Consider the following 24,996-nt stretch of genomic DNA (forward strand, 5'->3'; position numbering starts at 1 on the left):
AAAAAAGCTGCCGTCAAGTGATTCCAACTCGTAGGGACTCTACAGGACAGAGCAGAACCACCCTACAGAATTTCAAAGGAGCGGCTGGTGGATTCCAACCGACGGCCTTTCGATTAGAAGCCATGCTCTTAACCACTGCGCCACCAGGACTCTTCCTGTTTCAAAGTAGGGGCAAATCCCGCCCCAAATGGCAAGCGGTTCCCCTCACCCAAAGACCTCGCATTTCCGCTGACCCTGGACACGGCCTCTTCCCTTCAGAGAAATGGCGAGGTGGATGCAGGCCCTCGATTCTCGTTAGCCCTTTTCCGCAAGTTTATCACCACCACCACCACCAGCAGAGGCTTTTTACATCTCTCTTGGCGGTGAAATATTTCCTCAGTGGACTAGTTACTCCCTCAAGAGTAACCAATTTCTCATTTCACTTCTCACGCCTCCCGATTCTTTGCGTCCCTCCGCCTCAGCCTTCCTCCCACGGCCACCGAAGCCGTTTCTCAGAGAAATCGCCAAAAGCGCGTGGCCAGGCGGTTAGGCGGCCAACGGTTTTCTACCGTGAGGAGGGAGAGCGGGAGGAGAGGCGGGAACGAGTTCAGCAGGGGGAGAGAACGAAGGGCGGGGCGGGCGCCGGGAAGAAACGCGAGGAGCTGGGTGACTCCGCCTTTTCCGTAGATATCTCTAGAAAGCTGCGCTGGAGCCCGAAAACAAGGACTGCGCACGCGCGGCGGCAGGGCCCGGGTATTTTGCTGCGTCACCAGCCGCCGCCCGGCCTCACCACCCCTCGCTAGCACGCACGCACGTTCATTCTCTGTCCTCGCGCCCCTTTTCCTACACTTTCCTCCTCTCTCCGACCCGAGGAGCCGCTCTCTCCGCGCGGTGCATTCTGGGGACCCAGGCCGAGCCTGCTGCTGCCGTCGTCTGAAGGAAGCGAGAAGAGGCCACGACCGGGGAGAAAACCCCGGAGTTGCCACCGGAGAGGAGTCAAATCCCCAGCAGCTGCCGCCAGAGAGGCCCGTCCACCCATCCCCCTGCCCCGTTCACAATGTGAGTGCGACACCCCGCCGAGGGGAGGTCGGCGTAGTGGTAGGCCGAGGCCGCGTTGGGGGTTGCGGGGAAGCCGCCCCGGCCTTCCCCCCCACGCCACCTTCGGTCCCTCTGCCTGCTTGCTCCCCTCAGTGGTGGCAGTCGTTCCTGCCTGAGGATGGGAGGTCCAGTATCTTTGTTCCGGTTACCGTTGTCGGGTGGAGGACATTTTTTCTCCAGATGGCCGCTTTCCCCACCTCTAAACTGTCTCTCGGCTTCCCGGTGCTGGAAAATTTCACTTTCCCCCTTTTGGCGGTCTGGGTTACCTGTAACTCTCCGTAACTTAGCTTTAGGCCTTAATCTGTGAGCCTTTTGCCTTGCGGGCGCCCGGGAGGCGTGGACTATCGTGGATTGCCACTTTGCTGCTTGGGCAGTCTGGTTCTACCGCTCTGTGATGCCAGGACCAGGCCCTGGGTCAAATGCACCTGTGGTGGGTGCAACCAGAAGACTGATGGGTGCACACTCGGAGCGCACCACGCGGCCCTCCGCCGTGAGCCACTGGTACTGTTAGGCAACTAGAGTGAGGCCACGCCGTCACCACAACTTATTTCCCTCTCAAGTTCCTTGATTTCTTGAGTATGGGTCCTTTCAGCCCCCCCTCCTAACCCTAATCTCTTGAAGGAAATGAGGGTTGCCAAAACTCAGCCGTGTCTGGCAGCGAGGAGTTAGTATCGAGCAGGTAGTTTTGCACGTGTCGAACCGAAAGATAACTTGGGGATATTTTCCGTGTTCCACATGAAACTTCAGATGAGGTTATCTTTATTGTACCACAATTTAAGTTAGGATTAAATAGGTATATAATTGTTTTCTTGTTTAAATTGTGGTTTATATGGAAGTGACTACAAATTATTTATGTATTTGAGTTTTTTTATAATAAAGGGAAAGTTCGGTGATTTTTAACTAAGCAAGAATTCTTGGTACTGCCACTTCCACACCATGCATTCTTCTCAGGAAAAGTCTTAAACCTTTTCAGATGTAAGAACTGCCGGTTTTGTGGAGTTTTTGTTACTAACTGCACCCAAAAAGTGATACAAGGAGAACAAACAATTGAAAAGGAGCAAGTTTTATTCTTGTGAAAAAGTGACACACTTTCTGGCCAAATAATTTTTTTTTTTAATCTATAGATTATTTTTGAAAATAAGGGTAAATATTGAGCAAAAAATAACGTTGGATTTTGAGGTTTTAGGCAGTAACAATTATCTTGATGGTGAGTATATTGGACTAGAAATCTAAATGGATAAATAAAGAATACAGTATAGCCAGTTGATGACTGAGAAGCAGCCTCAAGAAGAAAGCATGTACTTTATTGTAAGAGAATGTTAGAGTTTTGCAGAATTTTTTTTTGTTTACTTATAAATTGAGAATTGTAGGCTTCATATTTTTTTGTTGAAATCTTCCCATTACTCCCCTTAAGATTCCTCATTTAGTTAATAGTTGTTTCAAAGAGGTTAAGCCTTCTGTACTTGGGAATTTGTGAATGAAGGAGAAAATTGTGAGATAAAGCAGTACCAATTTTTAATAATGTAGCCAAGTAAAAAATATCTTTTCACAAAGAAATAACATGTTTAAAATGATGTGAAATAAAACACTTTTTGAAGGTCACTTAAATGAATAGATAATGAAACTTAAGGCCATGTAAGTAGATAAAAATTTAGATGAAGAGTGTAGCAATCAGCATTCCAAAAAGCAGTGGATAGGCTATATTTACAAGACTGCTACCTTCAAAATGAGGGTTTTGAAGGAACCAGATAAATCTCATTCTCTTTAAAATGTTTGTTCAGTATGTGCCATCTTGTAAGTTCTGGGGATCTTGTTGAACTAACGACTTAAGTGAATATAAAATGAATATTATGAGTCAGTTACTTGAATTGGCAGAGACCTTTAATTGGGTCATCTAGTCCTAGGAAAAATCTGGCTGATAAGGGTTCATTTTGTTTATGTCTCTAATAAACTTCTGTTTTTAACATGGAGAGATATCTATGCTGGATGTTTTAAAGGTTTTGAGGTGTGTTTTTCCTTATCTGAAAGCTCTTTATTAATGATTTCCTAGTTAAAATTCTTTAATCCTTAATCAAGTTATAAAAATTTTATCAAGTGACTACAAAGGAGTGCTGAGTCTCTGTCCTACTTGAAAGGAGACTGGGAATTTAGCACTTCCTCCTGAATCTAATACCTGCCGAAACCTAACCTTGCAGGATGTGGGTGGGTTGTCCAGAAACGTACAGTGACTATCTCGAACATTAGTTAAAATATTACTTTGCCATCACTTGGCTTTTGTACAGTTGATCGGTCTTTAGCTTCCAAAACAAATTGTCATAGTCGGTATATGGTATACAGTTAAATTCTATTTAAAAGGCACTATTGATAGTTTAGGGAAGAGTAACTGATGATGGTCTTTGTGCCGTGTTGATTTCCTAACCACTGTAATCTGGCACCTGGATTTTCTTTTTTCTTTTGTTTTTATACTCAGACTTTAGAAGGCAGTAGAAACTGGACATGACAGATCACTTCATTGCAAGCTAATATTATATGCTAAACTAGGATTCTCCTGGAAAATTGTGAGTTTTCAGTTTAAAAACCCTCTAGAAGCTATTTTCATTTTAGGGTCTTATGTGATTAGTGATTGTCCCCTTTTAGGGAAAAAAACAACAAAACTCTTAATACCAACTGCTTAGAATCAACCTAGCTCTTAAAAACTTAACATCATATTTTATATGAGTTCTTAAATTGAGAATTGTGTCTAATGTATTTTGCTATGGAAATACAAAGTGTGAGTATTAAACTTTTTATTATTTACTGTATGAATCGGCAGTAATAGATTTTAAATTGAGACCCACTTCCCCTGCTTCCCCCAGACAGCTTTGATCTGTTTTCCAGGAAGATGCTGATTACTTTTTAACTTTTCTTGAGCAGTATGCCCTCCCCTAGTCATGTATTTCAAAGTTAAATGAATGTGCTTTTGTGGATTTTCTGTGCCACAGTTGCTTTTCTCATGTAGAGAACATTTACTTTTGGGTAAATGTTGACCATTTGGTATCATATAGCTAATTATTTAAGGGAGCACATTATTCACGGATAATGTTTATTTTATAAGCCAATGTATTATTTGGCTGAAAGGTGACTTGCAGAAATAGCTTCAAATCCAAATTCAAAGGGTATCTTAGGATGATAGTCTTGGGAGTTCCTCTAGTCTCTATTGACCTAGTAGGTTTGGCCTTTTTTAGGAATTTGGATTTTGTTTTTTAAAAAAAATTTAAAAAAAAAAAAATTTTTTTTCCATTCTATCTGGGACCTTCTGTTGTGTCCCTGGTCAGAACGGCTGGGAGTGGTAACCAGGTACCGTCTAGTTCTTCTGCTGTCAGGTTAGAAGAGGCTTTATTGATAGTGTTTATGTCAGGGTCTTTTTAGAGCATATTTAATTATCCTTGTGTACTGAAATGGTATAAACCACAGTTTATAATAATACTAAGATTTTTTTATTAGATTCAATATCTAGGTCTTAAAATAGGAATTCACACAGTACTAATTAGTATCCTAAAGAGTTGATTCCAATAGAATTGGAACCTAGATTACTGACAGAAAGTATGTTTTTTCCACATTATAAAAAGGGGAATAGCAGTTTCCCAGGTTGTCCTGGAGTTCAGTTTTATTTATCATATAATCTAAACTATTGTTTATGTTAAAACTTGTGCCACTCCCTGACATACAGCAATAGAGCACCAAGGCCCTAAAATTTGTCTGTAATGGAGACAATAAAAGACAGTTGACCTTGTTTGAGTCTCATTTGTGTTTAAAGAAAATTATTTTATCTGCTGGGGAGATATTAAAAGGAAGAATGTACAAAAATGGGAATTCAAGGTCATAGAGTTGCCTGGAGGAAACCGGGGCTTTGAACTGGTATGAACCGATTCAGTCATGGCTAATGAAGCAAAACAGAATAGAGCTGAAGTTCTGCAGTTTGGCGGGTGTAGTACCCCGAACGGGAAAAATTACGGTTTGAAACCCTGGAATGAGAGACTCAGAAGAAGCATACTGAGCTCTTTCAGGAGTCTGATGTATGAGATGGGGTTATTGGCAGCACTGTAGGAGAGCTACACACATTCAAAGCAGCACCATCTGCTGCCATCTTTGAGCAGGGCAGCGGTGCTTCTTTCGGACTGTGCTCAAAATCGAGGACAAGAGATTTGGTTGCTATGTAATGCCTGTGCTGCCCTTGTTCTCTTAGAGGGAGATTAAGTTTGTATCAGGGCTTCGACTCACAATTTTTCCCATTCTGGCTATCTTTCTGGTTCACTGTAACATTAAAAAATGGCGTCTGTTCCGGTGACTGTTCCTCAGTCGTGGCTGAATCGGGCAGAGCCGGTTTGAAGCCCTGGAGGAGACACACTAACTTGGGGTGGGGGGCATTATCTTTAAGAACAACTTTCACGTCTATTTTTATTTTAACAAAGGAACTAGCATGGAGGTTCACAAACATTTTTTGTTTGTGTTGCCCTTGGTGTCTCACTAATTTTTCCACTGTGTTGCTAGGCGGTTATATTCATTAGCTAGTTGGGTCCCAAGCAAGTTAATGTTTTGTTCTAACAATTTAGCAGTGGTGTTAGCTGCCATCATAGGTCCCCTGCTCATAGCAACCCTTTGCACAACCATATTGAACTGTTGTCCATAGAGTTTTCGTTGGCTGATTTTTCGAAGTACATCACCAGACCTTTCTTTCTAGTCCTTAGTGTGGAAGCTCTGCAGAAACTTGTTCTAGCATCATAGCAACATGCAATCTCCACTGACATATGGGTGGTGGCTGTGCATAAGGTACATTGGTTTGGAATCAAACCCCAGTCTCCTGCGTGGAAGGCGTGAATTCTATCACTGGACCACCACTGCCCTCAACAACCTAGTAGCTGTTTGAAAAAAATAATATGCATAAATTAAAAGAAAAAATTTTTTTCTTACATAACTGCTTGCTAATAGGATACGTATGCATTTTGGTAACTATAACTTCTGAAACCATGAAATCAGTTAGGTATTCCATCTCACTTCCTGTTCCCCATTGATTTATGTGGGTACTTGGCTTTTTATCTCAACAGCCACCAAAAATCCTCCAGTAAGTGCCCAGGGGTATCCCACTCTGCCAGCATGTCTTCCGCCTGTGAAGGCGTTTGGCTCTCACTCTCTTTGTCTTTAAGTTTAGTGGATGGCAGAACTGACCAATCCCCTTGTTAGGGTTCCATGCACCTTATTTGCATAGTCCCACCCACTCGTGTGGGAGTTACAAATACTATATGGATGGAAGAGTCATGTTAACTGATTGACTGCACTGCAACCCTCTCGTTTAAAATACTGTCCTGCAACCTTGAAGGTTCATATACGGTGCCTTGATGCACCTTGCAAGATAATTTGGGAAACACAGGACAGCATGTTCATTCAGATCACCTTTCCGGGAAGTATTCTATTATAGTACAGCTGATCTGAAAATACAAGAGGCGTATTTCGGTTTTTTTCTGATCAAAGAATATGTGTATGAGAGAGAATTTGGTTTCGGACACTTACAGGCAGGACTTTTTGATAACTATTTAACATGGAAAAACCACTCTGTCTGTAAACCTGGAACTGTGTTTTCCCTTTGTATAACATTGTTTTCATGTCTCCTTACCACAAAACGAAATAAATTTACCAGTTTTCTTGAGTCCCTTTTGCAAATGGTATATTAGTTCACAAACTTGGTTTTTAAAAATCAGTGAATCTGAACTTTTTAACATCCTTTTTTACTGCTGATTTTTTTTCTGTTATTTTTTTTTTTTATTTTTTATTTTTTGTAATTATTATTTTTTTCTGTTATTTTAATGAGTTTTATTTTTCTTCTAAGATATTTAAAGATACTCTGGGATGTATAAAAGATTTCACTAGCTTTTATTCGTAGAAATATGTTTATTCCTAACTTACAATCTAAAAAGATAGTATTTACTCCATTATTAAGCTCTAGGAGTACCTGGGTGGTACAAACAGTTAAGCGCTCAACTACTACCCAAAAGATGGGCAGTTCCAAAAGGCCTGGTGATCTGCTTCTGAAAGGTCTCAGCCTTGAAAACTGTGGAGCAGTTCTGCTCTGCATACATTGGCTCACCGTGAATTGGAATCAACTCCACGGCAACTAACAACAGTAAAGAGCTAGTCTTCCGATTCCTATTGTTTTCAGAATGCAGAGAGATGTTTAATTCAGACGAAGTGCTCCATGAAGAAAATACTCTTAAGGAGGGTTATTGTTTTGAATAAAGTATGTGAGGTTGTGTACTATTAGAGAATATATTATTAAAAACGAAGGAAGATTATTACCCTGTGATATACCACTTGTTTATTCCTCAAGAGAGATAAACCATAATTAGTATTGGATCTGATTTCCCCCCACGTCCCCGGATACTTCTTAGAGGGTGAAGATTTTTTCATTAAAATTTCATCTAATTTGAATGTAAGCTTAAAAGGGCAGGAAATTTTATCTGTTTTGTTGACTGCCATATCTAGAATTTTGGAACAGTTCCTGACACCATGTCCAGTAAAGGTTTAACAAATAATGTTCAAATTCTCCATGCATGATCTGAGCTCAAAATACATTTAGCTGTATGATCGCTACATGAGGTGCATCACTGTGAGAGTTGAGACTAATTGGGGTGTCCTACCATTGGTCCTGTGTTCTGGTATATAACACTTAAATCGAATTCGACTGTCCTGGATTATATTGGTTGGAAAATAGATTGGTGGTCAGGGGTTGAAAGAGTTTCCAGGAGTCATCTATAAATCAAATCTTTGATTTTATTTTCTGTTAATCAAGGCTTTGCTGTGTTTTGAGAATTCAGGAAAAGAAGTAACACCAAGTCAGTATATACCGTCAAAGTATATTTGACTTATTTATGGGGCCTTTATTTTGGGAATGTTTAGTTTATTGGTTACATTTTGGTCAAACTGGTCTGTCTCAACCTTGGATCAGCACCATAGATACCCCATTAACTGATTCTACCCTTCTTCATCCTTCCCTTCCATTTTTTTTTTAAATCTAAAGAAAGCTTTTCAGTCAAAATTAATCCAGAAGCTTTTACTTTTTTCCTGTGTTTGTGGTTAATTTCTATATGAGACCATTAATAGATGATAACTTACATAAAACTAATTGCTGTTGAGTCAGCAGACTCATGGTGACCCCATGGGTGTCAGTAAAACTGTGCTCCATAGGGTTTTCAATGACTGATTTTTCAGAAGTAGATTGCCAGGCATGTCTTGTGAGATGCTTCTGGGTGGACTTCAACTTCGAATCTTTTGTTTAGTAGCCAAGCACATTAACTGTCTACACCACCGAGGGACTCCCAAAAAGTTAATAATTAAATGGGTAAATATTTTTATATTTATTAAGGTTCTTATTAATTAGCATATCTTTGTATCACATTTTACAGTCCTTGGAATATTCTTACAAAAGTAGAGCATTTTTATTAAATGGCATTATTATTTTCTCTAGTACGTTTGTTTTTCTGTATGGGTGTGTGATCAGATGATAGTATCTTAATTTTTTTCCCAATGATTTACAATAAGAATTCAAATATTAACAGTGAATTGTTACACTTGTATATGGTAGAAATTTTTTTTTTTTTAATTGTACTTCAGGTGAAGGCTTACAGAACCAGTGTACACATATTTTATGACATTGGTTAACAACTCCACAACATGTCAACCCTCTCCCTTCTTGACCTTTTTTATTTTTTTGGTGAAAATATACATAGCCAAATATACACCATTTCAAAAATTTCTGCATGCACAGTTCAGTGACATCAGCTATGTTCTTCCAGTTGTGCTGTTACTCTCACTTTAGATGAAGGTTTACAGAACAAAATAGTTTTTCATTAAACAGTACACATGTTGCTCTATGACAATGGTTAACAAGCATATGGTAGAAATTTTGATTTTTTTGTTTTTAAAAAAACAGTCTAGTTGGAGACTGTCATTAAACAAAGGTATTAAAGATTAGATTGCTGGGGGAAATAAAGCAGAATAAAGTGAAATTCTGTATTATTGTATGGAAACTGAAGAGTGTGTGTGTATGTGTATATTGCCTTCACCCTCCCCAAATTTGAATTATTAGGTCTCTCATTGCATTCTGAAAATTTTGTTTTGTTTCACTAAATTCTGATGTACAGACCTCACAAGATTTTTCAGGCTTGCTATGTAATGGTCTGGAGTGACTGCTTATAAAAACTTCGGGAGATTGGAAATTCAAGAGAAAAAGGAAATAAAGATGTTGGAGCTTTGACCAAAGTGTTGGATGTTAGAGAAGAGTCATATGCTGTAGAATTCTGTGATACCCACTACTCGCTTGTCACCATGGTTAGGTTCCAAAGACCATGTCATTATGTGAAAATCGGCGTTGTTTGAAAATGAACGTTGACCACATCAGAACACAAAATTGAGGATAACTACATCATTATACAACTGCTAAACCACTGAGAATCATGGCCGAGCGAAGTTGACACATAACCTTAACCATCACGCCCAGAGTTAAACTCTTGCCTCGCATCTCAACATTTGTTACTGCCAGAAGTACATTGTTAAAGTGCAAAATAATTGGATTGTAGTTTGTTTTTCTTTTTTTACTGTTGTCGTAAATGCAAAATGTCAGATACGAGATAGTCAATAAGGAGTGGGTGTGTATCCAGTATTTGGATTTATCTAAATTTTGTCAGCATGCCTATACTGTTGGAATTATTTTTCCCCTAAAAAAATACTTGAGGTGTTTTAATTGTCTTTTATAATTCAGTTTGATTTGTCATAGTAAACTTTTGAAAGAATTGGCAATAACTGGGAGATTTCCTTAGTTGTTTTTCCTATTTGGCTTTGCTGGTGCATTTTTTTTTAAAAGTGAGTGGTGCTTGTAATTTTCTACAAATCAGAATTATAACCCAATGAATGTTTCTAGCATATTAAAATCTGTGATATTTGGGAACAAATATGGTTTCCACTCTGTCCATTCAGAATTGACTGAAGGAAACTTAGAACTATAGAAGAGGGTTTTAGTTTATATAAAATTGCTTGAATTGGCATACAGCTCTTACTATAGATTTTTGAAGAGCTTGTCAGAAGAGCGTGGAATGTCCTACTGTGGATTTCTTTCCACCTTCTTAAAGAAGTGGATTATTTATATGATGTATGAAGAGGTGAAAAGTTTTTTTTTTATCTTATAGGTATGTTACTAATAAAATGAATTATCAGACTTGCAGAATCATTAGAAATTTTACAAATGTTAGTATAAAAGTTAAAGGTAAATCCAGTATATGATTAGTTTAGGAACTAGAGTGAAACCAGTGCTTCTTTGCGTGTGTTAAGAAAAAAGAAGTGTTGCGAACCTCATAGATGATGAAAGGGGAGTCATAAACATTCAGTTCTGCTTTCAAATATGTGCTGCTTACTGGTTTGGATTAAATAGGCCTCCACCCATCCCACCCCCCTTCAGAATTGTATTTTTAATGGTTTAGATCAGGGTTAGCAAACAATTTCTGTAAAGGGTCAGCTAGTAAATATTAGGCTTTGCAGGCCACAGTGTCTGAGTCCCACATTTGTATTTTACAACCCTTTAAAAATATGAAAACCATTTTTAGCTCTTGGGCTGGCCCCTGGTTTAGATAATTTAAATTTTATTATCTGGAAGGTTATGTAAGCCTAAATTGTTGAATGTGAATTTGGGGGAGGGAGGAAGATTCTGCCTGGTTCCAACATCCTTAATATGAACAGAACCTAAAAAGCTGTCTGCTATATTTAGATTTTTTTATATGTCATTTGTTGCTGTCCGGTCAATTCTGACTCATGGCTTCCCAATGTATGCAGAGTAGAACTGTTAACGTACTGTTTTCAAGGCTGTGACCTTTCAGAAGCAGATCACCAGGCTTCTGTGTGGGTTTGAACCAGTTCAAATTGGTTCAGTTATGGCCAACAAAGCAGAATCTGAACAGCAGACCCAAATTATTTTTAATTTGGTTAAGCGGAGTGATAACCAGAACGGGGAAGATTATGGTTCAAAGCCCTGGAGTGAGAAACTTGGAAGAGGAGTAGTGAGCTCTTTCAGAAGCCTGAGATTTCAGAAACTGGAGATTGGATTATTGCCAGGATGGTGGAAAGCAACCAGGGCTGGATTAAGGCATGTCAGGGCCCTAAACATTGATAATCTGTGGTGCCGCTGCCTCTGCTTACTCATTCCAGCAGAATGTGTGATATCTATATGTACATACATGGAGCCTTGGCGGTGCAGTGGTTACGAGCTTGGCTGCTAACCAAAAGGTTGGCAGTTCAAATCCACCAGCTGCTCCTTAGAAACCCTATGGGATGATTCTGCTGTGTTCTGTAGGGTCGCTACAAGTCAGAATCAACTTGACGGCAATAGGTTTTATATATATGTAATACATGTTTATGCCACCATTCGTCTCTGTCATACTGTGGTGGCTTAAATGTTGCTGTGATGCTGGAAGCTCTGCCACTGATACTTCAAATCCAGCAGGGTCACCCATGGTGGGCAGTTTTCAGCAGAGCTTCCAGACTAAGAGTAGTAAGAAGGAACTGGCAGTCTACTTCCGAAAAAGATTGGCCAGTGAACACCTTATGGATAACAGCAGGAACATTGTCTGATATGGTGCCAGAAGACGAGCCCCTCAGGTTGGAAGGCGCTCAAAATATGACTGGGGAAGAGCTGCCCCCACAAAGTATAGTCAACCTTAATGACGTGGATAGAGTAAAGCTTTTGGGATCTTCATTTGCTGATGGGACATGACTTAAAATGAGGAAACAGCTGCAAACATCCATTAGTAATTGGAATGTGGAAGGTACAGACTATGAATCAAGGAAAATTGGAAGTCATAAAAATGAAATGGAAAGCATAAGGATTACTAGGCATTAATGAGCTGCAAGGGACTGGTTTTGGCCGTTTTGAATCAGACAGTCATACGGTGTACTATGCCAGGAATGACAAATTGAAGAATGGCATCGCATTCATAGTCAAAAAGAACATTTCAAGATCTATCCTGAGGTATGATGCTGTCATTGATAGGACAGGATCCACACGCCTACAAGGAAGACCAGTTAATACAACTATTATTCAGATTTATGCACCAACCAGTAATGTCAAAGATGAAGAAATTGAAGATTTTTTACCATCTTCTGCAGTCTGAAATTGATCAGACGCAATCAGGGTGTATTGACAATTACTGGTGATTGGAATGTGAACGTTGGAAATGAAGGATCAGCAGTTGGGAAATACGGCCTTGGAGATAGAAATGATGCAGGAGATAGCATGGTAGAATTTTGGACCAATGACTTCTTCATTGTAAACACCTTTTGTCGACAACATACCAAAAAAACCAAACCTGTTGTCATTGGGTCGATTCCAACTCATAGCGACCTTATAGGACAGAGTAGAACTGCCCCATAGGGTTTCCAGGGAGTGTCTGATGGATTTGCACTGCTGACCTTTTGGTTAGCAGCCATAGCTCTTAACCATTACGCCGCTAGGGTTTCCCTTTGTCAACAGCATAAATAGTGACTATACGTGTGGACCTCGCCAGATGGAATACACAGAAATCACATCGACTACATCTGTGGAAAGAGACTATGGAAAAGCTCAATATCATCAGTCAGAACAAGGCCAGGGTCATCGCAGAACAGACCATCAATTGCTCATATGCAGGTTCAAGTTGAAGATGAAGAAAATGAGAGTAAGTCCACAAGAGCCAAAATGTGACCTTGAGTATATCCCACCTCAATTTAGAGACTCTTAAGAATAGATTTGACGCATTGAACACTAATAATTGAATAACAGACGTGTTGTGGAATGACACTAACGACGTTATACAAGAAGAAAGCAAAAGGTCATTAAAAAGGAGAGAAAGAGAAGACCAAAATGGATATCAGAAGAGATTCTGAAACTTGCTTTTGTATGTAGTGTAGTTAAAGCGAAGGAAAGGAATGATGAAGTAAAAGAGCTGAACAGAAGATTTCAAAGGGTGGCTCAAGAAGACAAAGTAAAATAATATAATGAAATGTGGAAAGACTTGGAGTTAGAAAGCCAAAAGGGAAGAATATGCTCAGCATTTCTCAAGCTGAAAGAACTGAAGGAAAAATTCAAGCCTCGGGTTGCAATTTTGAAGGATTCTACAGGGAAAATTATGAATGACTCAGGAAGCATCAAAAGAAGATGGAATACACAGAGTCACTGTACTAAAAAGAATTGGTCGATTTTTAGCCATTTCAGGAGGTGGCGTATGATCAAGAACCAATGGTATTGAAGGAAGAAGTCAAAGCTGCATTGACAGCCTTGTGTAAAAACAAGGCTCCAGGGTTTGACGGGACCAGTTGACCTTTCAACAAAGGAATGCAGTGCTGGAGGGACTCACTTGTCTTTGCCAAGAAATTCGGAAGACAGCTACCTTGCCAGCCAACTGGAAGAGATCCGTAATTCTGCCCATTCCAAAGAAAGGTGATCCAAAAGAATGTGGAAATTATCGAACAGTATCATTAATAATCACACACAAGTAAAATTCTACTGAAGATCATTAAAAAAATGGTTGCAGTAGTACATCGACAGGGAACTGTCAGAAATTCAAGCTGGATTCAGAAGAGCACGTGGAACGAAGAATGTCATTGCTGACGTCAGGTGGATCTTGGTCGAAAGCAGAGAATACCAGAAAGATGTTTACCCGTGTTTTATTGAATATGCAAAGGCATTTGACTGTGGATCATAACAAACTGTGGATAACATTACAAAGAATGGGAATTCCAGAACACTTAATTATGCTGATGAGCAACCTGTACATAGACCAAGAGGCAGTCGTTCAAATAGAAGGGGATACTAGGTGGTTTAAAATCAGGAAGAGTGTATGTCAGGATTGTATTGTTTCACCATATTTATTAAAAATCTGTATGCTGAGCAAATAATCCGAGAAGGTGGACCATATGAAGGAGAATGCAGCATCAGGATTGGAGGAAGACTCATTAACAACCTGCAGTAGGCAGATAGCACAGGATTGGTTGCTGAAGGTGAAGAGGACTTGAAGCACTTACTGATGAAGATAAACACTGCAGCCTTCAGTATGGAGTACACCTTACCATAAAACAAAAATCCTCCCAAATGTACCAATAAGCAGCATCTTGATAAATGGATAAAATATTGAAGTTGTCAAAGATTTCGTTTTACCTGGATCCGCGGTTAAGGCTCATGGAAGCAGCAATCAAGAAATCAAACGATGTATTCCATTAGGCAGATCTGCTGCGAAAGATCTCTTTAAAGTGTTAAAAAGCAAAGATGTCACTTTGAGGACTAAGGTGCACCTGACCTAAGCCATGGTATTTTCAGTGGCCTCATATGCCTACGAGTGCTGGAATAAGGAAGACAGAAGAAGGATTGATGCCATTTGAATTATGATTGGCGAAGAAGAATAGAAGAGCGAACAAATCTGCCTTCGAAGAACCAGAATGCCTCTTGAAAGTGAGGATGGCGGGACATCATCTCACGTAATTTGAACATGTTATCAGGAGGGACCAATCCCCTGGGGAAGGACATAAATCATGCTTGGCAAAGTAGAGGGTTAGAGCAAAAGAGGAAGAGACCCTCAGTAAGATGGATTGACACAGTGGCTGCAACAGCAGGCTCAGACGTAGCAACAATTGTGAGGATGGCGCAGGGCCAAGCAGTGTTTCGTTCTGTTGTAAATGGGGTCGCTGTGACTTGGAACCAACTCGATGGCACCTAACAGCAACGTCTGTGTCTGTGTGTCTTACCTATCGATGATGTAACTTCTTTTTAAATGCAGCTATAATATTAGTGATTAAATGCAGAAGCGTGATATGCCATGTGAATGGAATGAGATGAACTGGATTATAAAACTTTCAGTAGATACGCAGAGTACTCAGATTGTTACTGTACACCACTTTTTCTGCAAAAGAATATTCCAGATAATCTACAGCAAACAAAATGAGTCAGTGAACTTAGTTGTTTCAACAATCAGTGTAAAATTCTGTTGGTCTCCCACAATGAAAAATTTGACTTTGGCCAATTTGGCTTTAAAAGACTCAGACTTCAGTTTTGATTCTTGTTTCATAATAATGATATGAGTGGACAAATGAAAAGATGTCATAAAAGAATTTAGTGATGAGAAAAGAAATGTTACCGCGAATTACTATATTTTTAGATCTTTCATCTATAACAAGTTATAATTGAAAACATTTCTTTCTGTTCTTTTAACAATTTCTTCACAAGCTGCTAAACCATATCTACTTCCATACATAATGATAATGAAGTTTTTCTTGAGTCATTGTATGCTGAGGGTTTTTCAGTCTCTTTAGGGAGAAGAATGAGCATTCTGTTGTGCAGTTTGTGATCATTAAAGTTAAGAATATGTGTTAAGCAATTTCAACTTTGGGAAATACACATTGTGTTTTATCTTCTATTATCAAATCATACATGCCTACATGAGTGAAATCTCTTTCCTGAATCTGTTAACTTAGTTCTTAGAATGAAATTGTTGCACTTCTTCGTAAAGGTTTGTCTTTAAGAAGGCTGCGCTGATACCTTTGCCTTCGATCATTCTTCATCTAGTATATCCACATTGTTTAAGAAGGAAAATCTGTTTTTGAAAGGACTTTTCATGCAATATAAAGTGTGTCGATGATGTAATACGTGGTTATGCAAAATTGATCTCTGGCACTCAGTGAAGGATAACTTCTGGGGCATTTCCATCATTTACTTGTTTCTTTCTAATGCTTCTGCGACAGTGAACTACTTGATAATCAGTATTTGTTTTGTGTTTTCAAATTTTTCAGATTCTTCTCTTAAATTATGTAAATAACTTAATGACTAGTAGAGATCTCTGTATGTCTTTAAGTGAAGTTAACTTTTTAATCTTGGAGAGCTTGACTCATCCCATGAAAATGCTGCTATATATTCATTCCACGTGACCAACATAATATACATACTCTAGTGTTTGCATTTTGTTGGCGATGTTTTCAGCTTCTCTTTTGATATCGCGTTTTTATGTCTGGTCTTCAGCAATATTTTCTAAGGCATCTAGGATCTGAGTTTGATTCCAGGATTGCACTTGTTGCTACAGCATGCTCTTTCCAGCATGTCTGTCTCAGTCATCTAGTGCTGCTCTAACAGAAGTGCCACAAGTGGATGGCTTTAACAAAGAGAAGTTTATTTCTTCACAGTCCAGTAGGCTACAAGTCCAAATTCAGGGTCTCAGCTCCAGGGGAACACTTTCTCTGTTGGCTGTGCAGGAAGGTCCATGTCATCAGTCTTCCTTTGGTCTGGGAGCGTCTCTGTGCAGGAACCTCAGGTCCAAAGGACACGCTCTGCTCCCAGCACTGCTTTCTTGGTGGTATGAGCTTCCCATGTATCTCTGCTCACTTCTCTCTTTTATATCTCAAAAGATTGCATTAAGACACTAATCTTGTCAACCTCATCAGTAACCTCATCACAGTGATAGAATTTACAGCACATGAGGAGATCACATATAATCTCATCATAGTGGTAGAGTTTACAACACATCAGGAAATCACATCAGATTACACAGTCATAACAATAGTGGGAATCATGACCAAGCCAAGTTGCTACACACATTTTTGGGGGGACACAGTTCAATCCATGACAGTGTCTTAGAAAGATGCTTTAATATTCGATCATTGCCTAAATATGTTTTAAGAACTGCTCATCGGTGAGTAGAGACAGCAAAAAATGTGTAGAGTAACTGAACAGTAGGAAAAAAATCAAACGCTTCTGGACAACGATCTACTATGCTACATCCTACAAGACTAAGTGAATATGTGACACATGTATGAAAATGGCATATTCATAACGTTCTAAGAATTTCTGTTGCGTGCCTTTATAAACACCCTGACATATTAGCATCGGTTTCATAAGACCGGCTTCTGCACTTAACAAATCAGTTTTGCAAACTCCCGTAAATAGTGAAGTACTTGATTTGCAGTTTCTTTACCGGAATGACTTTTTAAACTAGTAAATGTGATAAATTCCTTGACAGGTTTTCCATCTGTTGGAGATACATATCTTAAAGCAATACTTAGTTGATTTGTATACGAAAGATCTGGTGTGGAATCTACAGACAAGCTGAAATATCGAGCTATACTTCACTGAAAATAATTGATCGAACTTTATCACTTATTAAGTTTATTAATTCTTCACACATTGTTTTAGACGTATACGGTGGGTTGCCCTTTCCTGTGTTACCATATTTTGAGATGTGACCTTCTAAAGATGGATCAAACTGAGCAACAAGTTCAAGTAAACTCCCAAAATTACCATTTTGTGGGGACCCAAACACTTCTTTCTTCCTCGAAAAGGTAGTCCACGTTCAGCTATTGTTATAGTGATAGCAACAACGCGTTGCAAAACAGTTTTCTAGTACAGTAATCCCTCCTTATCCACAGGGGATACGTTCCAGGACCGTCCCCCACCCGTGGATGCCTGAAACCACAGATAATATCGAACTGTTTTCATGTTTATCAATCATTTGATTTGCACCAATTGCTAAATCCATCTGTAGCAAATTGAGAATTAAATGATTTAGGACTGAGTAGTTTGGAAATAAAACAATACATAGAGCTGACTGATGGAGAATACAGTAGCCACTCCCTGTTACAATTGTTACCATTAGCTTTGCACCCTAGAAGTATATTCTGGGTACAGAACCTTATTTGCTTACCATCCAAATATTTTCAACATGAATTTTCAAATGGACTACTGTGATGTTGACAATCACTTGTCCCTCTTTCAATCCAGTAATTTACATCATTAGAAAAAAAACTATTGCACAAAGCAGGATTTATATTTGTTACTTATGGGGTCTGCAGATTCAACAATTTCAGATTCTAAAGTAGTGTCACTTCCTACACTGTTACTAATTTTTTTTGTTACAGCAGGGAATGGATTCAGAATTTGGAACAAATTCTGTTTGTATTGCTATTAGTAACTTCACCACTAGTCTTACTAGTACAGTGATTTGCACCCATTAAACTTGAGCATTCAGCGGACGTCTTTTTTATCTTGTGCAAGTTTTCATTTTTGTGCTCTACTTAGTTGTTGCCATTTCATCTTAACGTGGATATAAAATTATGTCAGTGTTTAGATTTGGTTCTGTTGTAGCAAATAAATTTGAGTAATTGAAAATAAAATTTACATTTGAATTTGGATGTTAACACAAATTTATATTTGAAAATTTGTAAGTAGAAAAATTGATTTGGAGCATGTAATTTTGTTCTTCACGTCTGAAATGGTCAAAAGATGGCCAACCAGTAGAACACCCCTATGTTATTACTGGTCAACTAATCTCAATCCTCTACTTTTCCATCATCCTAATCCTTACACCCATTGCAGAACTAATTGAAAACAATCTCCTGAAATGAAGGTTCCTGTAGTATATATACTATATTACAGCGGTCTTGTAAACCATAAGTGAAGATTTATCTTCAAGGACAGTCAGGGAAGAAGATTTCCATTTCAGTGTCAACACCCAAAGCTGAAATTCTACGTAAACTATTCCGTGCATATTTCAGAAGTTCACTGTGTATGTCGTGCATTCTGTGTACCTCCCCATTAAACTGTGCTATCTGTGCTTAATCTTGCACACCCCATCCTATGTGTAATCGTACATTATATACCCCATGCATATAAGCAAGTACTAGATAATTCATGCTATAAGACCTACTATGATTAATACCCGTTGAATTTACTATACCACGAATATTCTTTACCCAGTGAACTCCTTGATAGTGCATAGTACATCCAACTCTGTCATACATAGCACATCTCTGAGATCTTGTCAGCATGCTTACTACCTCCATTAACCAGTCCTTAACTACCAAGCTTCAAGAAACCAGCAGCCCGCTCAGGTTATACCCATCTTCTTGCTGAGGGCCCATAATGTGGAGGTTTCTATCCTGAATCTATATCTGGCATCTGGTTCTATCTCCCCTTCATCCCACTGGATTATTCTAATTAAATCCCAGACATAATTCTTTAAAAATAAGGAACATTTGCAACCTTGGATACCAGTGGCAACAAGTAGGTGCTGTTTAACAAAGCAAAAATTTCTGAAATTTTAGAGTAAATGTTAGACAGTAGCCAGATATAAGCTATCGTTATCATCTTCCTATGTTCTAAATGAATGGAAAAGATTTTCTTGCTTTTTTGTTTCTTAAATTGAGGGGATTTCTTAATTAGTCGGGGTTGCTTCAAAGGAAAAATGCATACCATGTCAAAGTAATTTAATGTCATTAAAAAGAGAATTACGAGTGTTTTCAGACATGTATAAGTCAGTAGAGTAGTAAATTTCTATCTGTGTATTCTGTCATCCAGATTCAAAACTTAGCAGGCTTTTGCCGTTTGCTTTATCCCTTTTTCCTCTCCTGAAGTATTTCAAGCATACCTCATAGGCTTTAGTTTTCATCTTGAATGGACGTATTTTCATAAAACCAATACCTTCCACACTCAACAAAACTAACCGTTCTGTGTATATATCCTGTCTGTATCCAGATTGCCACAGTTGATTCAGTAATTTCTTTTAATGTTTGTCTGAATTAAGATACAGAACGACATTCACAGATTGTATTTGTTGGCTAAATCTCTTTGGTCTCTTTTAATGTACAGCAGTTTCTCCTTTTTTCCTTCATGCCATTGACTGTCAAAGAAACCATGTTCTAGATTTGTTACTTTCTGTGGTATCATTTAACTTGTTCCTCTCCCTTAGATTTTCTGTAGACTAGATGTGAGTTTTAAAGATTTGATTAGGTTGAGGTTAAACTTAAAATAATGTATATAGTACTGTGGACCACTTCCTTGTGTATCAAATCATATGGTTGTCCCATTTTTAGTGATGCTAAGATTGATCGTAAGTTCTCATCAACTTCGTCTAATTGTTGCTAATGGTTTCATCCATTGATGATCAGTGCCAAATCAGATAGTTTGTTATGGGTTGAAATTCTTCTGTAAAAGTTTACGTCATCAGCTGGCACTATCTGTTTATCGTGAGTAGAGGCTCATAAAGGGAAGGAAGGGAAAATGCCTAATTCTTTTGTAATTGCCAGTTGGTAAAGAATTTGGTGGTGTAGCATCTTCTGGTGACCAAGAATTGTGGATAGTTTTATACATGGGTAGGGCTCTCTAGTAGGAGCCCTAGTGGCAAAACATCTAAGCACTCAGCTGCTAACTGGAAGGTTGGTGGTTGGAACCCACTCAGAGGCTCTGTGGGAGAAGAGACCTGGCAGTTTACTCCCATAAAGATTGTTGTGTGCCGTCAAGTCGATTCTGATTCATAGTGACCCTACATGACAGAGAGAACTGAGTCACAGAGTGTCCTAGAGTGGCTGGTGGGTTTGAACTGCCAGCTTTCCTGTTAGCAGCTGAGCTCGTTTAACAGTTGTGCTACCAGGGCTTCCTGTAAAGATTACTGCCTAGAAAAAACCCTACTCTGTCACATGGGGTCAGTATGAGTCAATCAACTTGATGGCATCTAACAAAACAGGGCTGTCTAATGTCATTATGTAGAGTCAAAGAAGTATGTTGAGAAGATTTGTTTGCCCTCCTAAAAATAGTTGCTTCATATAGTCAGAAATAAGTTGCAGATGAGAACATTTTTTTGAAGACAAAGGCTGATTTCTCCTAGTTTTTAACTCCTCCCCACAGTTCTAGCATTCTAAGCAGAGATGCTGGATAGTATATTTCACTTGTCAGTGATTTAGTTTCCTTGTTTATTAACTCTGTAAGTTTGAATTTTAAGAGTTCTAAAGGAATAGCACTTAAATCTGCTATGTGCTAGGTAAATGATTAATGTCTCCTATTACTGAATTAATATCATTCTAGAACTATACCTTGTTAGAGCTCTGTGTTGTAACTTGGAATATGGCTGTTATGGTAAGAATGTGGTTTCAGTTTGAAATTGTAATAAACTGCCTCAAAATAATTAATGCTATAATGGAGTAGGAGAATATATTACTGCGTGCTAAACTTTGGGAGTTTATGTAAATATTCAGTTAATGCCTTTCAGCTTACTTTGTCTAATTTTATCTCTTTGTAGGCAGCCTGCTTCTGCAAAGTGGTACGATCGAAGGGACTATGTCTTTATTGAATTTTGTGTTGAAGACAGTAAAGATGTTAATGTAAATTTTGAGAAATCCAAACTTACATTCAGGTAAATTACTGTTTTATGTCATTGGGTAAATGGCTTATTTCAAACATCTGAGTAATTTGTCTTGCTGTTTTGTTTTTTTCACTGAAGTAAAGTTACTACTAATCTTCCCTTCTTTGAAGAGGCTTTTTGTTTTCTTTTTTTTTTTTTTTTTTACAGTTGCCTTGGAGGAAGTGACAATTTTAAACATTTAAATGAAATTGATCTTTTTCATTGTATTGATCCAAACGTAAGTAGTCTTGATGCTTTCATCCTGATTTAAATTGTGAGGAAATGGACATACTTCAAGTCCTTTTTTTAGTAGTAAAAAGTGATTCTCTCTCCATTTCTTTTTAAAACAGTTGAGAAGCTAACTAGGAATATATTTGTGTTTTGCAGTATTTTTTTTCCCTTTCCTCAAACTATTTCTGCATACTCTTTTCACTGTTATCTAAGAATACAAAAAACCAAACCTGTTGCTGTCAAAGTGGATTCCGACTCATATCTAAGAATAGAGTGTTTAAACCGGTCTGTGGTTGACCATATTAGTTCTTAATTCTTTCAGGTTTTATTGTATTCATTGTGTGCAGAAAAGGGGAAAAAAGTACCGGGCTAAACAAGGAACTCTTTGAGGTCTGTCTTTGCAGTTGGCTAGTTCGTGAAATGTTTAGTCTTGGGGATGTTTCTTGCAGAGTCAAGAGAAAATGTAGAGAAAGAAATTAGAAAAGAGAAGTGGGGAATGACAAGCTACTTTCTATCCTTCAGTGATACTAGAGAGAGAAATGGTGTGATGGTGCTTTTGTTTTTTGATTTTAGGATTCCAAGCATAAAAGAACGGACAGATCAATCTTATGTTGTTTACGAAAAGGAGAATCTGGCCAGTCGTGGCCAAGGTTAACAAAAGAAAGAGCAAAGGTAGGTTTCTTTTGTTTGAAAGTTTAATATTTTTAAGTAATGAAAGATACATTAGTTTAGCATAAGGAACATGATGTTTTTTGTTATACGGCTAAGTGCTGTTGAAGTCATGTGTTCTATATTCTCTACTTTGAGATTTTATTACTTTTAACTTAACACCAAGTATGATCAGAATAAGATTAATGACTAGTCGATGCAGGATCTCTTGCATTCCCGAAGCAGATTTTAGAAGCCTTTATAAATTACTCATATATCATGTGGAAGCATATCTTGGTGCCACTGAAAAAAAATAAAATACAGCACAAACCTGCTTTCTTCAAGTTACCTGAGGCTGGATTCTGTCAGTGTTTTTTTTTTTGTTTGAAAGGGTGGGTTTGTTTGCTGAAGTTTATTTAAAATGCCTTTTATCAAGGAACTACATAAATAAAGGTTATAGATTTTTGTGACGTGTAATTCGTAGATTCACTTACCTCCTAATGCATGGCTGTCAAACTTTGACAATGACCCATGGTATTAAAAAAAAAAAAGTACTGCAGTCTAGTACACATATTCGTCTGTCAGTTTGTTGTACTGTGGTAGCTTGTTGTGATGCTGGAAGCTATGCCACCAGTATTTCAAATACCAGCTGGGTCACGCATGGTGGACAGGTTTCAGCAGAGCTTCCAGACTGAGGCAGACTAGGAAAAAGGACCTGGCAATCTACTTCTAAGAAAATTGGCCAGTGAAGACCTTAGGAATAGCAGCAGAACATTGTCTTATGTAGTGCCAAAAGATGAGCTTCCTGATTGTGAGGACTGCACTGGGCCCGAGTAGTGTTTTGTTCTGTTGTATATAAGGTTGCTATGAGTCGGAACTGACTCAACAGCATCTAACAACAACACACAGATAGGTATGTAACAATTGTGGGACATGTTTCATGAAACTGTATTCACTGTTATTACATTTGATTTCACAATCTTTTTTGTGTGCTGATTCCATGTCCCGACTAATGGGTATGAACCCACAGTTTGAAAAATGTAGTCTTAAGGGTGCATGCTAGTGAGTTCAATTTAACCTAATCGTAAGGTGATGTTTGTATTGGCCAATAGCTTAATTGGCTTAGTGTGGACTTCAATAATTGGAAAGACTGGGAAGATGATTCAGATGAAGACATGTCTAATTTTGACCGTTTCTCTGAGGTAAGTTCTTTTAAATGCATTCTTCTTCCCTCCCCATGATAGTCCATTTGATTTGATTTTAAGTACCTACTGGTCTTTAAGAAATGCGTTATTTTAGGGCCATTCTGCAGTAACACCGAAGAAGAATCTTAATGCTCATTTAATCTTGAAGTTTAATATTGTTTCATGATTTTCTTTTTTAGATTAGCCTTAGATTCTAAAGTTGATGTATAAAGGTGAAAAATAATCCATGCAGTCAATCCAGCACAGCTGGTTTTATTCCAGCGTTGGAACAAATTGCTATTTTGGAGCAGGAATGCAGTAATTGGCTTGCATTTTGGGCCCATATAATGTGAATATAAACCTTTACGCATGAGAATCGTACTCAATACAATGAGACACACTGAGAGGTATACAGGGATATTTTTAGTTTGCAAATACTAGAGAACATAGACAAACCTGTCTTCCAAGACGTCACTCAAGTACATATTGCTACAGCCAAAGAAGAAAATGAAAGATCTCCCTCTAAGTAGAATAGACCTTATCGAATGTAGTAGAGTAAAGCTGGTTAGAAAATAGAACATGAGATTGTAACTTGAAAATATACCCACGAAATCGATTTCTCATTGCAATTCGAAATCAGTTAACTGGACTTTATTTGTATTTCTCCTTTGAAAATTTAAAAAGACTTTAAAGGAGTTAAGTTTCCAGCTGTGTGTATGCAACTGCTTATTTAACATCTCACATGTCTCAGGCACCTTGATTTCAGTTGCGGGGGGGGAGGTGGTTAGGGAATGTTATATTCTTGTGATTTTTATCGGCTATGTTGTCCTTACCTTCAGTGATTGGTGCCACCATTTATCCAGTTGTGCAAATCAGAACACTGTTCTACTTCATCGCCTCCCTATATTGCTTTCTTATATCTGGTATAAAATAGCTGTCTTTTTGTTGTCGCTGTTCTGTTTTTTTCTACCTCTTAAAGAGCTCTTGAATATGTTTGGTTCTCTCTGGCTGTACTGTCATTGTATTCTCAGCATCTAGCATAATGCTTGACACACTTTGAGCACATTTTTCCTACTCAGAGAAATTTAAGAGTATTCAACACTGCCTTTGGAGGTAGGGAAACTATTAGTTACTTGTATTATTTAAAACTAGATTGCCCAGATTTTTTTTTTTCTGTTTATTATTTTGTTGTTAAAAATATACACAGCAGAACATACACCAGTTCAGTAATTCTACATGTACAATTCAGTGATGTTGATTACATTCTTCAAGCTGTGCACCCGTTCTTGACCTCCTTTTCTGAATCATTCATCCCCCATTAACATAAATTCAGTGCCCTCCTAAGCTTCCTGTCTAACCTTTCAAATTGCTGTTGTCAGTTTGATCCCGTATAGATCTTTAAAAGAGCACAATGCCTATGCCCAGAATTTTTTATTTATTGTACTTCAGGTGAAGGCTTACAGAAGAAATAGTTTCTCATGAAACAGAAGTACACATATTGTTTTATAACATCAGTTAACAGCCCCACAACATATCAACCCTCTAACTTCTCAACAACTTTTTTTTTTGGTGAAAATACACATAGCCAAAGATACACCATTTCAAAAATTTCTACATGCACAGTTCAGTGACATTGACTACACTCTTCC

The 24,996-nt window shown here is 38.3% G+C and overlaps 1 protein-coding gene across 2 annotated transcripts in view; it reads left to right on the plus strand.

The window, feature by feature from the left end:
* The first annotated feature begins 640 nt into the window (after positions 1 to 640).
* The window catches only part of PTGES3 (prostaglandin E synthase 3), a 28,624-nt gene continuing 4,268 nt past the window's right edge, over positions 641 to 24,996 (plus strand). Inside the window, exons 1-5 of one of the 2 annotated variants that reach the window (XM_004379911.2) lie at positions 641 to 1,038; positions 21,183 to 21,296; positions 21,453 to 21,522; positions 22,089 to 22,187; positions 23,276 to 23,365. In XM_004379911.2, coding sequence (XP_004379968.1) covers positions 1,037 to 1,038; positions 21,183 to 21,296; positions 21,453 to 21,522; positions 22,089 to 22,187; positions 23,276 to 23,365 — 375 coding nt within the window. In that variant the 5' untranslated portion in view covers positions 641 to 1,036. Of the gene's footprint in view, positions 1,039 to 20,508; positions 21,297 to 21,452; positions 21,523 to 22,088; positions 22,188 to 23,275; positions 23,366 to 24,996 lie in introns of those variants that run through there. The other variant, XM_023734550.1, reaches the window with a different exon arrangement.

Source organism: Trichechus manatus, unplaced genomic scaffold (genome assembly GCF_000243295.1).
Source record: "Trichechus manatus latirostris isolate Lorelei unplaced genomic scaffold, TriManLat1.0 scaffold00069, whole genome shotgun sequence".
NCBI classification, from domain to species: domain Eukaryota; kingdom Metazoa; phylum Chordata; class Mammalia; order Sirenia; family Trichechidae; genus Trichechus; species Trichechus manatus.